Source organism: Musa acuminata, chromosome BXJ3-8 (genome assembly GCF_036884655.1).
Source record: "Musa acuminata AAA Group cultivar baxijiao chromosome BXJ3-8, Cavendish_Baxijiao_AAA, whole genome shotgun sequence".
NCBI lineage: Eukaryota > Viridiplantae > Streptophyta > Magnoliopsida > Zingiberales > Musaceae > Musa > Musa acuminata.
The window spans coordinates 1841774-1855799 of record NC_088356.1 but is presented as its reverse complement, the minus strand read 5'-3'; the positions used below and the strand labels follow the sequence as shown (position 1 = coordinate 1855799).

At 42.0% G+C, this 14026-nt stretch overlaps 2 protein-coding genes and 1 pseudogene across 3 annotated transcripts; 1 reads left to right on the top strand and 2 right to left on the bottom strand.

Annotated features, from left to right (window-relative positions):
• The first annotated feature begins 1567 nt into the window (after positions 1–1567).
• LOC135585744 (transcription factor DIVARICATA-like) lies at positions 1568–2801 on the top strand. Of its 2 annotated transcripts, none has more exons than XM_065162055.1 (2): positions 1568–2142; positions 2270–2801. In XM_065162055.1, the coding sequence occupies exons 1-2, from the start codon at positions 1769–1771 to the stop codon at positions 2469–2471; spliced, it is 576 nt and encodes a 191-aa protein (XP_065018127.1). In that variant the 5' UTR covers positions 1568–1768; the 3' UTR covers positions 2472–2801. The 2 variants fall into 2 exon arrangements, with proteins under 2 accessions (XP_065018127.1, XP_065018128.1); XM_065162056.1 differs by having other exon boundaries at positions 2232–2368.
• Positions 2802–4042: 1241 nt separating this feature from the next.
• LOC103994035 (coronatine-insensitive protein homolog 1b-like) lies at positions 4043–9493 on the bottom strand (annotated as a pseudogene).
• Positions 9494–9643: 150 nt separating this feature from the next.
• On the bottom strand, positions 9644–12552 carry LOC135645508 (large ribosomal subunit protein uL4c-like). The gene is made up of 2 exons (XM_065163955.1): positions 11612–12552; positions 9644–9970 (listed from the first exon to the last, which is right to left on the bottom strand). Exons 1-2 carry the CDS (start codon positions 12444–12446, stop codon positions 9960–9962), a joined length of 846 nt encoding a protein of 281 aa, XP_065020027.1. The 5' UTR covers positions 12447–12552; the 3' UTR covers positions 9644–9959.
• Between the last annotated feature and the right edge of the window lie 1474 nt (positions 12553–14026).

Here is a 14026-nt window from a genome sequence, read left to right as displayed (position 1 = left end):
AGATTCAACCATACATCTCTCAATAGAGTGTGGCTGAGTCACACTGCACTTCTTTTAACATTGCAACTTTGCTGATGGCCATGAATGGTGATACTGATTCTGTAGCCATTTTCTTTAACTTATTGAAAGTCCCCTATTGCTTTGTTTGTCTCATCTTTACCACTTGACTAAGGTTGGGGCTAAGTCTGGACTCCACTAGCTTGGCATCTCATGCTTCCCATCCATATCCTCTTCTTTTCTTGAGGTTCTATTCCTTTTCCTTTTGAACGTTTCCTGGCGTATATAGTCTTAACTGTGGATCCCTGAGTACTGCAGGTTGGTAAGTGGGTGCTGATTAGCAGATGCAGCCAAAGTTGTCTTTGTCATCACATGCTAATTTTTCTGGGAAGCTTGAGATAATCTGAGGAACTCTCCTCAATTTGAAGTTGATATTTCCAGCATCAACCTAAACACCCAATGCATGCACATCAGAAAGTTCTCAGCATTTCTGAATACTTATGCTTCTGCTAGAATTCAAGTTCTATTTTCATGATACCAGTTTGCACTCTCAATTTCTTCTTCCCAAATGAGAAGTCACTGAGAGTTACTGGTCAGCTGGTGCTTGAGAAGCTACATGACTGTTCCACACAAAAAAGTATCCGAGGTACCTACCCCAAGCAACAGGGATTCAGGATGCATATTTTTGAAGTTATCGATGAGTATCTCTGCCACAGGCTTGACATTGTTCTCATGGAACAAGCACAACCCAGCAGCACTACTATGTGGTCTGGAATCCTCCATTGGACATGTTCCACTTCTTTATGGAGGTGGAGTTCATCTGAAGATTCCAAGATAACCTAACTCGACATGTAAAAGAAGCATGTAGAACAGGGATGGTTGGCCCACAGAACAGGGATTTCTCTGACCAGAAATCCAACATTACACCACCGAGTCTACTATTAATCAGTAGATCCGAGTCATGTACCTGTTGTAGCTGCCACTGCTGCTGTGGCTGAAACCCTGCAACCATGGGCGACGAAGTTGTTGTCTGCGCGCAAGTCACCTGCAGTGGCTCAGACGATACGAGGCATTGGCACTCCACTTTGTATCGACAGGATGCTGCCGACCTTTGCCTGCAACTTGTATTTTAGTGTTTGATGTGCGTGCCCGTAGGTTGATGGTGACCGCCATGCATGCATGAGCTTTATGCTTGTGTACATCTTGTCCTTTCCGTATCTATAAAGGAATTTTCCATTGCTAATCTATTTTATAACCTTTAATATTCCTAACTTAATTTATCATTTAATTCTAATAAAAAATCCTTGGATAATTTTTTTTATTTCTTTCTTTTCCTTTTTTCTCTTTGAATATGTTTGGCACTATGTCAACAACTAAGATTCCAAAAATAATTGAAGGATATATAGTTAAGGTTTTCAGTTATGATATGATCGATAATTGAGATATTATATTTAATAAATTATATAAAGTAAATTATTGCCAATAGCAATCTCTATTATAAATAAAATATATATATATATTATTGATATTATAAATAAGGTTATAAATAAATGGGGGACGATAGAGTGGCCACAACAGAAGCCACCGAGGACCGATCACAGCCCACCTTAGTTGGTTTCTTACGTTGCCTCACGACAGTGGAAACGCACTATATCAGATAGAGGAACAGAGATCGAAGTACAGCCATCCAGACCGAAGGTGTCATCATTCTTGCTTCTTTCTCAGCTAGAATCCAGCTCGAGTTTCGATCTTTAGCTCGGGGAAGAGAGAGATGGGCAACATCTGCGGGATGATGGCGAGTTGGTTCCTGGGCGAGAAAGGGGGCGCGGGCGGCATCGGAACCGGGAACTGGACCCAAGAAGAGAACAAGCTATTCGAGCATGCCGTGGCGAAAAGGAGGTTCGACAAGGACACCCCTGACCGCTGGGAAAAGGTGGCGGCGTATATCCCCGTGAAGGCCGTGAGGGACGTCGTGAGCCATTACCGGGACTCGTTGGACTACGTGAGCGAGATAGAAGCCGGTTGGGTCCCGTGTCCTGGCCACGACTCTTCTTTGTCGATGCAGCCTCCATGCGTCGGCGGGAAAAGAGCAGCATCGGATCAAGAGAGGAAGAAAAGAGTTCCCTGGACCGACGAGGAGCACTGGTAAGGCACTCGTAATGTGTTTGAGTTAATGCTGCTTATATTGCTGGTGCTTGAAGTGTATCTGAGTTTGTTCTTTGGGATGGTGGAAGGTATCGGGTAACAATGGAAGTCTGTGTTGCCTTTGCAGGCGATTTCTGCTTGGTCTCAAAAAATATGGGAAGGGGGATTGGAGAAATATTTCTCGGAATTTTGTGACCAGCAGAACCCCTACTCAGGTGGCTTCTCATGCCCAAAAGTACTTCAGCAGACTGGAAGATAAGAGGAGCTCCGGCATACATGACAGTAGTACTGCCAAATTGCTGGAGAACAGGCCTCCTTCTCCATCATAGTCATCTAGCTAAGTTCATCGGCGCAGGGGAGGCAATTCGTGCAACCAAATGATGGAGTGACACCTTATGGTATGATGCTGGAAGATCATGCACGTCAGAGTGGCACTTCTCCTTTATATTTGAGATGCAATAGAGTCATCATTCCCACCATGGATGAGATACTATTTCTCACTGGCCTCTAAATAACTCACCTTGTGCTATCTATGTCATGGCATTGTACGCTATAGAAATAAAAGTTGTACCTGCATAAAGACAATATCTTCAGCCTTGCTGTGTCTGATGTGCTTTAAATTTATAAGATGCACAAAGCACAGATGAGTCCTTTCTTCAGTTGCACTGCTTAAATTTCAAGTTAATGACAATCAAAATATCGCAAAGGTCATTTAAACATATGGAGATCCAAACTATACATGAGGGTTCTCAATTTCGATGTATATCATTCGGTACGAGTATTACATATCGATCTGAGAGGATATTGGTACGTGGATCGTCCTCTACCATCAGTGTTTTGATTCGTATTGGATGATATAGGATCTATACTAAGCGATAATGAGCAAAATCTAATCGTTAACGAGGTATACTGATCGGTACATCCCGAATTTCGATCATTACCTTGGTCGATACACCTCAAATTTTGATCCTTATTGAGACGTACTAGTCTGTATGTCTTGGTATTTTTAAACAATTACCTTCAGGCATCATTAGAGATTTTTTAGCTTTTTTTTTTTTTTTTTTTTTACGTACTATCAGTATTTTTTGATGTATAACTCGATACATACCATACCAAGCAGGACTCGATATATCGATATGAATTGAAATTGTAAACCTTGCTATATCTTTGTACAAGTAGTAGTACTATCTTTGTACGTAATAGATCCTCCATTGGATAAATTTCCCTTCTTTATGGATATGAAGTTGATATGAAGAATCTAAGATAACCAATTTAACACGCAGAAGAAGCATGTAGAACAGGGATGGCTGGCCCACAGGATTAAGTGTTTTACCAAGTCCATCCCCTCTGACCAGAAATCCAACATTACAGCACAAAGTGTACTCTTCAAAGCTCAGCATATTAGATCGCAAAGTCATGTACGTGCTGTAGATGACACTGTTGCTGTTGGTCAAACCGATGGCGATGCTTTGGCCGCAAGCCTGCAACCATGGGCGAGAGATTCGTTTGAAGAAGTCACCTGTAGTGGCATATATATATATATATATATATATATATATATATATATATATCCAGTACGTGACGTCCGTCGCCACAGCTTAGATCGACAACCGTCGTCTTACTAGGACGCAGATATAGATGACCTGATGTAGGTCGCCACAAGGAGTAATCTTTTACCGTGATGCCGATCATCTCCATCTAAATGTATCACGGAAAAACTGGAAGCAATGATGATGGCTGAAGTTTCGCTCGGAAGGAATGTAGATCTGGAAAGAAGTCTTAAAACATGTGCAACAAGTACTGCATTTAAAGATATTCCTCTGTCATCAAAAAATGCAAAGTGCCACTCAATTTCTTGGCCATAAACTTGACAGAGTAAAGCACCGAGCCGAAAATGCTCTGAAGCCTATCAAAATAAACGAAGCCATTTTACTTCTTTTCGGCAAAAAGACTTCATACAGAATCTTATTGAAGAACACGATGTTTGAATTGTTACACCCACAGACGACATGCAGCCATGCTCGTCACTCTGGAACTCATATAAACTATCATGCCGAATATAGAGGAATCACCGACTGTGGGCAATCTGTTCTTCTGCCAGCGAGGGAGTCGTAAGCAAGTACTGAGCCTGACATTCGACATTGCACCTGTCTTCAGTTTCATTGTCAGCAACATCCTGTCTTGGAGGAACAAATTCTATGTTCCAGACCGGACGGGCCATTGCCCAAAGGTCACTATCACCTGGGGTTGCCCTATGCCCCTGCACCCACAAGTATCTCAAAGATGGTAGCTGCCGTAGCCAACGAACGCTCACTAAAACAATAACTCAGCTCAAGCTTTTGCAGCAGCGGGCAACCTCTTGAAAACACCAGAATTCCAGCATCAGATTCCCCAACATTACCCATCAGTATCCACCGGACATTGCAACCATACTCACCGATGTAACCAAGACCTACATCTGAAAGACCTCCTAGCCTCAGATAAAGTGCAAACCTCCTAAGCTTTGTGCAGCCTCTCAGCAGAGCACGAAGACCATTGTCAAGGGATAATTCTGTTATCCTCTCTTCTCGGTCAAGCAAAACAAGCCAGAAATCACAGAGGATTTTGCGGAAATTGCCAAGAGATTCCAAAGCCACATTTGATATATCTGAGGCATATACTGCCATGTATTCTAGTTCTGGACATCCCTGAGCTAGAGTCAATAACCCTACTTGTGTAACTCGACCTTGTTCATCCCCCAGGCCTTGGTCTTCATCCCCTCGCTCTATTCTGAGCCTTTGCAGTTTCTTGCATGTCTGAGCAACAACCTCTAGTCCTCTGTCTCCAATCACATTCGTCACCTGACAAGAATTAAGAGCTGGAATCAAGCTTCTCCAAAGTAAATACTTACATGATGAACTGTAACAAAATTTGATACTTATACTAAAAAAAATTTGATGCTTAGGAGAACCTCTAGATTTGGACACCATTGGAGCAGCTGACAGTGATCCTCGGTGCTGAGAAACATGTATTGCAAGTCCAACTTCTTGAGTGAAGCAGCAAGTGGAAATAACAAGTGCATCTCGTTTGTAGCCAAATAGATGAGGCCAACACAGCATAGCCTCTGAGGAAACTGAACTGTGTTGTACCTGTTGACCTCTCCAACCTGATCATTAAATGAGCCCCCACCAAACTCTTCCAGCGAAGTTGCTCACTGAGAAAACCCAACTAGATCAGAGATGTCACACTCACTGATCTTCAGTGAAACCAAGGATTTGCAGTTCCTGGCAAGTAGCTCGAGATCCTGTGGTGTGACTTTAAGCTCTGTCATGTAGAAATTCAACATCTCCAACACAGAATTGTTGACAGCAATCTCATGAACTCATCCATCGTCATTCTCAGCAATTGAGCTTTCTTCCAAGAACAGTGTTGTGAGGTTTCTGCAAATCAGAACTGAAAATCAGTAACATTTGGACATGTATGCTCAAAGAGTAGATATTATGATAGGATATTAAGAAAAGCAGTGATCAATTGGGAAGATGCTTGAGTAAAGCAAAATGCCAAATGATCAGTCACAAAAAAATATAAATTTTCATGTATGACTTTGATACAATTGTTATTAGGTCTCAGATTGGCCATAATAAATGAATGAAAAATTAACAAAAGTCATCCATCTTCCAAAATTTTGCATTTTCAGTTTCCTCCATCATTACTTCCTCATGGTCCACAGCTATACATTTTTCAGATCCAGAAGTTTCCAGTCCACTGAGAAGGATCTTTTGTCTCCTAGCTGACACTGCATGTCTCCAGAAAGCCCCGCTGGTCCTCTTGTCACATCTGTTCTACTGTAGAAGACTAAAAGGAAGCAACCTTGCCAGAGGTTTATGAATGTATGGATAAAGGAACCTAAGTTTTCAAGTATCGATCTTCGACCAGACCTCAAGTTAGTGCTCCTCCAAGAGACTCGAATTTTCTCATGTTCATTGCGCATATCCTATTATTTTATACAAATTATGCTTCCTTCAATCTTTTCATGTTTTTTGACATTTCTTTTAAATATCCATGAAAGTTGTCAATTGTATCCAACAGAAAGCCATGTATGCACTCCATCCACTACTAGACATACAATCTCCTAACTGGTACAGTTGTAAATGTACTTCACATATCATCATAAATCATGGAAACAATAGATTTTTTTTGCAAAAAGCTATTCATATAACAAATATGGCATGGCACTCTAATGCAACAGAGAAGTGCTAATAGAAAATAACCAGCTGGCTACAAAATTTCAAACTGATTGTGATGTCTTGACGATAGACAAGTCCATATGGGAGCTTGAGAATTGCAGCTGGCACATCACAGAAGAAAAACATATCACAACCTGAACTATTCCTTTTTAAAACTGAAACCTAAGCTACAATGCCTTTGTGGACATCAACAGGAAATGATCATTCAGGACGATATAACTTCGTGAATAAAGATATTTACTAGGCAGTTCAGCTTATTTATCTGAAGATTGTGTACATTTCTTTCAGAATTCATCTTGGTAAAGAATCAACATGAAGTTTAACTAGTGAGACGCCACCAACAGCACCTAGATTACCCAGCCTAGTGATAAGTCAAAGTGGCTCCCAAACAAAAAAAAAGTAGTAGATAGATAAAATTACTTCTCACTTATATGGTGCTTCTGTCCAAGTTTTTTCCTTGGCATTGCTGCCCTTTTCAGGGTCTTCCAACTTTAATCGGCTAAAGTTACCAAATCATATAGCTGGTAAAGATGGGAGTACTTAATGTACCCAAACCACATTGACTATAGTAATAAAAGCCTCAATTCTCAAAGTGGGATACATTAAAATGAATTTGTGTTACCAAAGTGGAACCGCTTGCAACTGCAGAAGAGCACAAAAGAATTGTTAATTTGTTTAGTTATCTTTAAAGAATAGAGCATGATTTTGCACATATCAAGCGGATAAGATCAGCTTAATCAACTTAAGCTTGTTCATTTAAATAATCAAAACCAACAGGCACATCAAGACAAATTGACTTTTCAAGTACATCACAGATAAACAAGCAATCAACTTATCAAGGGCCTTGAACTGCGAATGTGGATACGCAAGGTATTTGTACACATATCCTCCAGTATAATGACAAATTAAGGATATAAGAAAAATCAAAGGAGCTTCTTGCTAATCATTCAAGTATTCGGTAGAAGATAAGTTGATTATTTGGTGAGAAGATGTTGCAGCAGCCATTAAGATACAGGACAATGATAATGGACAAGCTTTATGAAACAATTTGAACTTTGTATATAGTTTTCCTTAACAAGAAGAAAAGAAAACTATTTCGGTGTGACGAAGAACAATCAAGCATCAAAATCAACATTAATATACAATTCATCATGATATAACAAGTCAAAAGCCAAATTCTTGCTGATCACTCCCACACTTTAAGAGGACTTGCAATTCCGGTTGCTTATATTTATCTACACTAGTTGATTTAACTCTAAATGATTGGATTCAACAGTCCCTAATCATATCACACTTGAGAGCAACATATATAGAAAGATAGGCCTTTAGATACAAACCACATTGACAGGTGAGCTATCACCAAATTTTGTTACCAATTTAGGATATCAAACATCAAATTAAGCAATAAAAAGATTAAACAAGTATGCAATCAAGACCTAAAGAGCACTAGATTTTCTGCTGGGCACAAGAGTTCAAATCTGGAGGTTAGCCAAGACCCAAAATGCTGTCTACAAGAATCAGGTGAGTGTACAAGCAATCTCCCACTACAAGGGCGAGAATATACAACCCATTGCATTCCACAGGGCACAAGATAAGGCATAAATGACGGCACCATGCACTATTAACGTGATAAATAAGACAGAGATTAAATGAAAAGGGAAGATAAGGCAAAAACAAACGTAATGTCATAAGCCAAGAAAGACCAGAAGGTTAAAGAAGCAAACAAGAATAGTTCGTTCCAACGGAGGGCGTACTTACTTGCAAGAACGGGCGACCAGTTAGAGACTATCCATGGAGAACTCGGAGCACTTGTCGAGCTTAAGCGACTTGAGCTTGTCGCCCCTGGCCCTAACGAGCACGCCAATGTCGTCGTCCCTAACAATCATGCGGCGGAAGTAGATGGTCTTGAGGCAACTGAGGGCCTCAGCGATTCCGTGGACCCAGGGGCCGGCGTAGCCACCCCAGTCCTCGAGGGGATGAGGTTGAACATGGAGGCACGGGGCTTGCCGTTGAGCTTGAGGGACTCCAGGTTGGGAAACCTGCGGCGGACCCGGTCGGGGCTTGTGGAGTAGCAGATGGTGATGGTGACGTGCTTCCGCGAGAGGGCGTCGACGTGGTACCACCTTCGGCACACCAGCGAGATGGCCTCCCGGTCGCGAGGGTCCTCTATGTACCCCATCACCCGCTCCAACGCCGTGTCCGGTATCACGAAATTCCCCACCTTGCTCCGCTGCTCCATCCTTCTTCCCCACGCCCGTCAACCCACACAACCCAGCACCCAACCAACAAAGGATTCACCGACCAGATCCGCTGCGAAAATGCAAGTATCTACGAAGGAGGCGGCAGACTCCAGCACCAGATTCCCGTTCAAACCTCTCCGATCTCTACGACAGCAGCAGACGACGGCAATGAGAAACAAACAACTAAACAGAAGCTAGTAATCCAACCACGAATCCTAGCTCGATCACGAGGCAAACCAAGCGAATCCGGGCGAGAGGCAGCGGCGGCAGCATCCGACGATCGCGACGGGGCGACCTCGTCATCGAGCCCTAAATTTCAGGGCATTTCACCCTCTTTTTTCCTCCTCACATTGGATGAACGAAACGAAAGAAGCAGAGGAGAGGAGGGAGGAAACAAGAAAACAAGCAGTGGAAAGAGGAGATGAGATTATTATGATGACCCCTTTTGCTTCTTCATCATCGTCACCAATAATGTAGTCGTGGGAAACATAGTTTATTATGATCACTCTCGAGCTCACACGCGCATTGCACGCGTGGTGTGTAGTGTCGGCAGACTAAAATTATATGTAAATAAGAAAATTAGATATTGATCTCCGTAGTGTCACAGCTCACAGTGCAGTGCAGGTAATCCCCTGCCATTCCGCCACGCAAACGCTTGCAGAGAATTTTACGTCATCTCCGTTTTCGATCGTCGACTCAGCGTGTGTTTTGTGGGTGGACTTCATAAATAGGAAGGACGAGATTAGAAGATTCTTGTGGGTGGACTTCAGCTAATCAATTTTGAAGAAAGACATGAAGAACAAGAAACCAATAAGCACTTGAAGAAAAGAACAATGGATCTTCACTATAACTCAAACAGTGTGTTTTGATGGGGGATCTGCTACCTGAGATCGACATGATAATATCTATGTTATCATGCATTATCAGAGGGATAAGGTTGAGAAAAGAGTTCTAATAATAAATCGATTGGCAACTAGAAATTAATGACAAGTTAAGATCGCACCTTGTTAAGCCAACAGCAAGCAAACCTCAGGATTCGACACAAACTAGATACCAATTAACTCGTAATGTTCAAAATACACAAGATATTAACATGTCTGCGAGAAACCAATTGGACAATAAATTTCCATGGAGTTAAAAACCTCATGAGAATGTGAAGCTGGAAACAATGAAACCTACATCAGTTACAGCTTATAACTATGACAAACTGCAAGAAGCAACCATCCAACCTGCTTCATGATGATGTGAGATTCTGATGCCCCCTAAAACAAGCTGAAAACTTGATTTGTATCAAAATAGGACAAAAGTCTTTGGACTCCGGCACATGATAATGAACGTGATTTGTATGATCTTAGTTGTCTCCTGAAAGCCAACAAAGAAAGAGTTCCCATCAGATCGACATTGCGCAATCAAATACTATATTCTAAGATCAATGTTTGGTATAAAGATTCAATGGGGATTTTCTTCAACCAAACATCCTCCTATCCACCCCTGGAATTGGACAGCTTAGAAATTCCAATTAACTGTCTGAACCATGGGGATTCGAATTCCTAAGGCAACACCCCAGGGACAGAGCTTGGTAGTTCCGAGATAAACATAAAATCCCCCAATCAAACACAAAAGAAAAACAGGTTGGAATTAAAAAGATATAGCCAAACATGAAAAGATGTTTCTAACAAAACTTGGATCAACACTTGCATTATTTAAAGAAATCCTAGAGTGTCTAGCCCCCGTAACAAATAGGGCCTAAGGGCTTATATATATATTAGCACTTCTGTATACCAGAACTGAAACTCCTATAGACCATGCATCACGTAGTTATGTTGCTATGATTTTATTTGCGATATTTATACGGTTTAACTGAAAGGGAAAAAAAAAAAACATTCCAGGGAAAACATGTAGAAAAAGAAAGAAAGAAAGCGAACTAGCCTATGAGTTCAATATAAACCTGCAACTCTAGTACTCTAATTCTAAATGATGGCATTATGTGATGAGTTTGGGGATATTAAATAATCATGTATTGAAAACTAGAGTATATCCGACTAACATGCAGCCATGACAAGAAGGATCCAAGGAAAAGAAATAATCGACTCTATCAATTTATTTTATGGTTAGGTCTAAGCAAACATCATATCACCAAAAGGAACTTCAATATTATAATGAAGATTATTTGACAATTTCAAAATGTATGTTTAGAAAGATAACTGACTTATAAATAAGAATATCATATCTATTTTCTGATAGGCTTGTCGGAAAGTTGGTTTTCATCTGGACCATTCAAACCGTATCGCAAGTTGCTACCTTTCTAGTTTTTCTATTAACATAGCTTCAATTAATCCTAGACAAGTATTTAATATAGTTCGACAATAAAGCTATCGAATGCAAACTAGACAACTAGTTCAACACAATTATGTGCTGAAGGCATTAAGAAACAGCAATTCTAATGTCCAATGATGGTTACATATATCATGAGTATTTAAACATCAAGTAGTCATATATTCGATCAGAAAATTTCTAACCATGTCCAAGTGCATCCTAGTGAGTAAAATGTATATCTAATTACCACCTATCCACGACTAAAGGATTAGAAGAAAATAAAAATTCACTTATCACTGTGTTGCTATGTCTAAATGCCACCATTTATAAACATCTTACTTCCAAAGGGAAGATTCCATGTTATACTTAAAGAAACCACTTGACAAGCTGAAGAGAAGAATTTAGAAAGATCATCCTACTGTCTATGTTGTTTCCTTGTCCGACCAAAAGTGATGATAAGGGCTTATTCTGTCTTGTAAAACAAATAACTTTCAGATAGTTGCTGTTTCGGTAAACTTCTTCCACAATTCATTTGAAGATCCCTGCTCTGTTAGCTATATAAAGCTTTAAATTTCATTTAAGAGAAAAGAAGGGTTCATAACTCGCATTAACAATCTAGAGCCAAAAATATGATTCACTGAACTAGTAGAGACAAAACGATTAGAGGTTCTGATGTACTAAACTAACCTGCAAGAACAATCTCTTCCTCCTCTTCTTCTCCATCCCCCTCCTCTTCCGCATTTTCCCCATACATTGAATTGAGATACTCCACAGCCGATTTGGTGAATACCAATTTCTCTGAGTCGAGAATGTCAAACAGGTTGAGCGTTCTGGGGGTTAGCAGCTTGATGGTCCCAATGTTCCTGCAGGAGAGCAGGACGTTATCCGACACCTCCGTCAACAGGAACATGGCCTTCCGCTTGGGGTCGAGCCCCCACCTCCGCATGGCCGCCACGAACTCCTTGGTCTTGGGCCCGGCCTCGAACTCCTGGCCGAAGTCCTCCACCACAAGGGCGTCGGCGGCCGCGGCGGCGCTGGCGAGGGCAGTGGACAGAGCGAGGCGCTTCTCCTTGCGGTTGATCTTGACGCTCCAGTCGCGCGGCTTGGGGCCGAAGACGACGCCACCGCCGGGGCGAAGCGGGGTGCGCTGGGATCCGCGGCGGGCGCCGCCGGTCTTCTTCTGGGGGTAGGGCTTCTTCCCTCCACCGCGGACCTCGCCACGGGTGAGGGTGGAAGCGGTGCCGCGGCGCTGGTTCTGCTGCTCGGCGACAAGGCCGCGGTGGACGACGGCACGGGCAGTGTCGGAGGGGGCGGACTTGAGGTCGAGGGGGACGTCACCCACCTTCTCCCCGGAGAAGGAGAGCACGGGGATGGCGGCGAGCTCGCAGCGGACACGGAGGCGGACGGCCGACTGGGCCTTGGCGAGGGACACGTTAGCAAAAGAATGGGAATTAGGTGCGAAGAGCGGAGAAGCGACGAAGGAGGAGGAGAGGGAAGGAGTTGTCGCACAAGAGATCCGCATCTTTGCCCTACCCTTTCTCCTCTTATCTTTGCTTCGCTTCGACCTGGCTTCGCTACTGGGTTGTGGCGGAAGAAGGCTATCCCTTTATCCAACCCATTCCCAATACTCTTCTTGTCGTAATTACCCGGAAATTTTCGCATATATAGATAATAGATAATATTAACACGAATTTTTATAGCACGTGAACGACACGTGCGTAGGTACACGTACCGTAGATATACGCACGGCCTTTTCTATAATAATGGATTTCTTTTCTCTTTTCATCTTGCATTCAGTACACATCATATATAAATATGCAACATAAATGTTTCATAGAAAAAAATAGAAAACAGCCATGTATTGTGATCATCATACTACAATTAAAAAGTTAAAATTAAGAGTTTGATAGAGATTACGTCTTCAATCAATTATCATCCAATTATCATCCGACATGTGACCAATCACATGACTTATCTATCCACGTGGCTAATGATCTAAGATGAGTAATTATGCATTGACCCCTTATTGTCCGTATGAATAAAAGGTCAACGGAGATTGTTGGAGATGATTAGAGACTACCTTTCTGTAAAATATTTCATATAATATTGTGTCTCTTAATGACCAAGTATAAAAACTTATCTCTAATACAATAAAAGAGTGATCGTCTTTTTGACCACTCGTGTCTATACTTACATATCTTAGGTTACTAACTTGGGTATCAAATGGATCAGATTGGGAAACCTCTTTTGACCTTGATCTTTATGTAGGTGATACCTCGGGAGCTCAACATTTTCACCTCAAAGGCACATCGGACAATCCTGCACATACATATATGGACCACATCAAGCTGACCAAGGCGTCAACCCTCTCATTGAACACTCAAGCGATGAGGCTTTGCCCTCTACCTAGAGTATTTTCACCCAAGGGGGTAGTACCCACCCTTTCTATATATTGACGCATCCACCTCAATACAAACGTCGATGCAATACTAGCATCTATTCAACGACATAGGTTTCTCACCCTTAGGGATGACCTTGAGCCACCTACTCATCCCACCCAAGTTATTCTTGAATCTCACTCAACAAATGCAAATGTTAACGGACATGATATATGTCATCGCTCCACTTTTACCCTAGTTAACCCAACAAGTAATACCACCAGTTCAATCACGATTAAAGGCTCAACTGCCACCAGCATCAACACCCATCAAGGTTCACCCATCCAACGTGGTGCCAACATCCCAAGAGCGCCCAAGACTCGTCGAACCACTGGTTGAGGGGGCACTTTAGTCCCTAATCATATAATTTAATGGATCGTGCCACCACTCTACCCTAACTGAATCCGAGACTCAATCGATGGATTTGACGAAGGATTCCTTGTAGATCCAACTAAGACAGATGGACTAACGTTTAGAAGAGATGCGATAAGAGTTCCAACAATCAAAATGAGAAGTTCTAGCCCAAAGTTGACAAGCATAGCCAACCTGCATAGATGCTATTCGTGGATGGTTTTGCCACCTCAGATGGAGGCAATACTGGACTCATCCTAAAAGGCCTGAACAAACAAATGTATGAGCAAGCTCTTTGGTTTGGGTTCAAAAT

Bases quoted from the DNA above. Each gene is read 5' to 3' on its own strand.
- LOC135585744 (XM_065162055.1), top strand. From the start codon at position 1,769: ATGGGCAACATCTGCGGGATGATGGCGAGTTGGTTCCTGGGCGAGAAA. The intron at 2,143-2,269 runs GTAAGGCACTCG...TTGCCTTTGCAG, and splicing joins TGGACCGACGAGGAGCACTG to GCGATTTCTGCTTGGTCTCA.
- LOC135645508 (XM_065163955.1), bottom strand. From the start codon at position 12,446: ATGCGGATCTCTTGTGCGACAACTCCTTCCCTCTCCTCCTCCTTCGTC.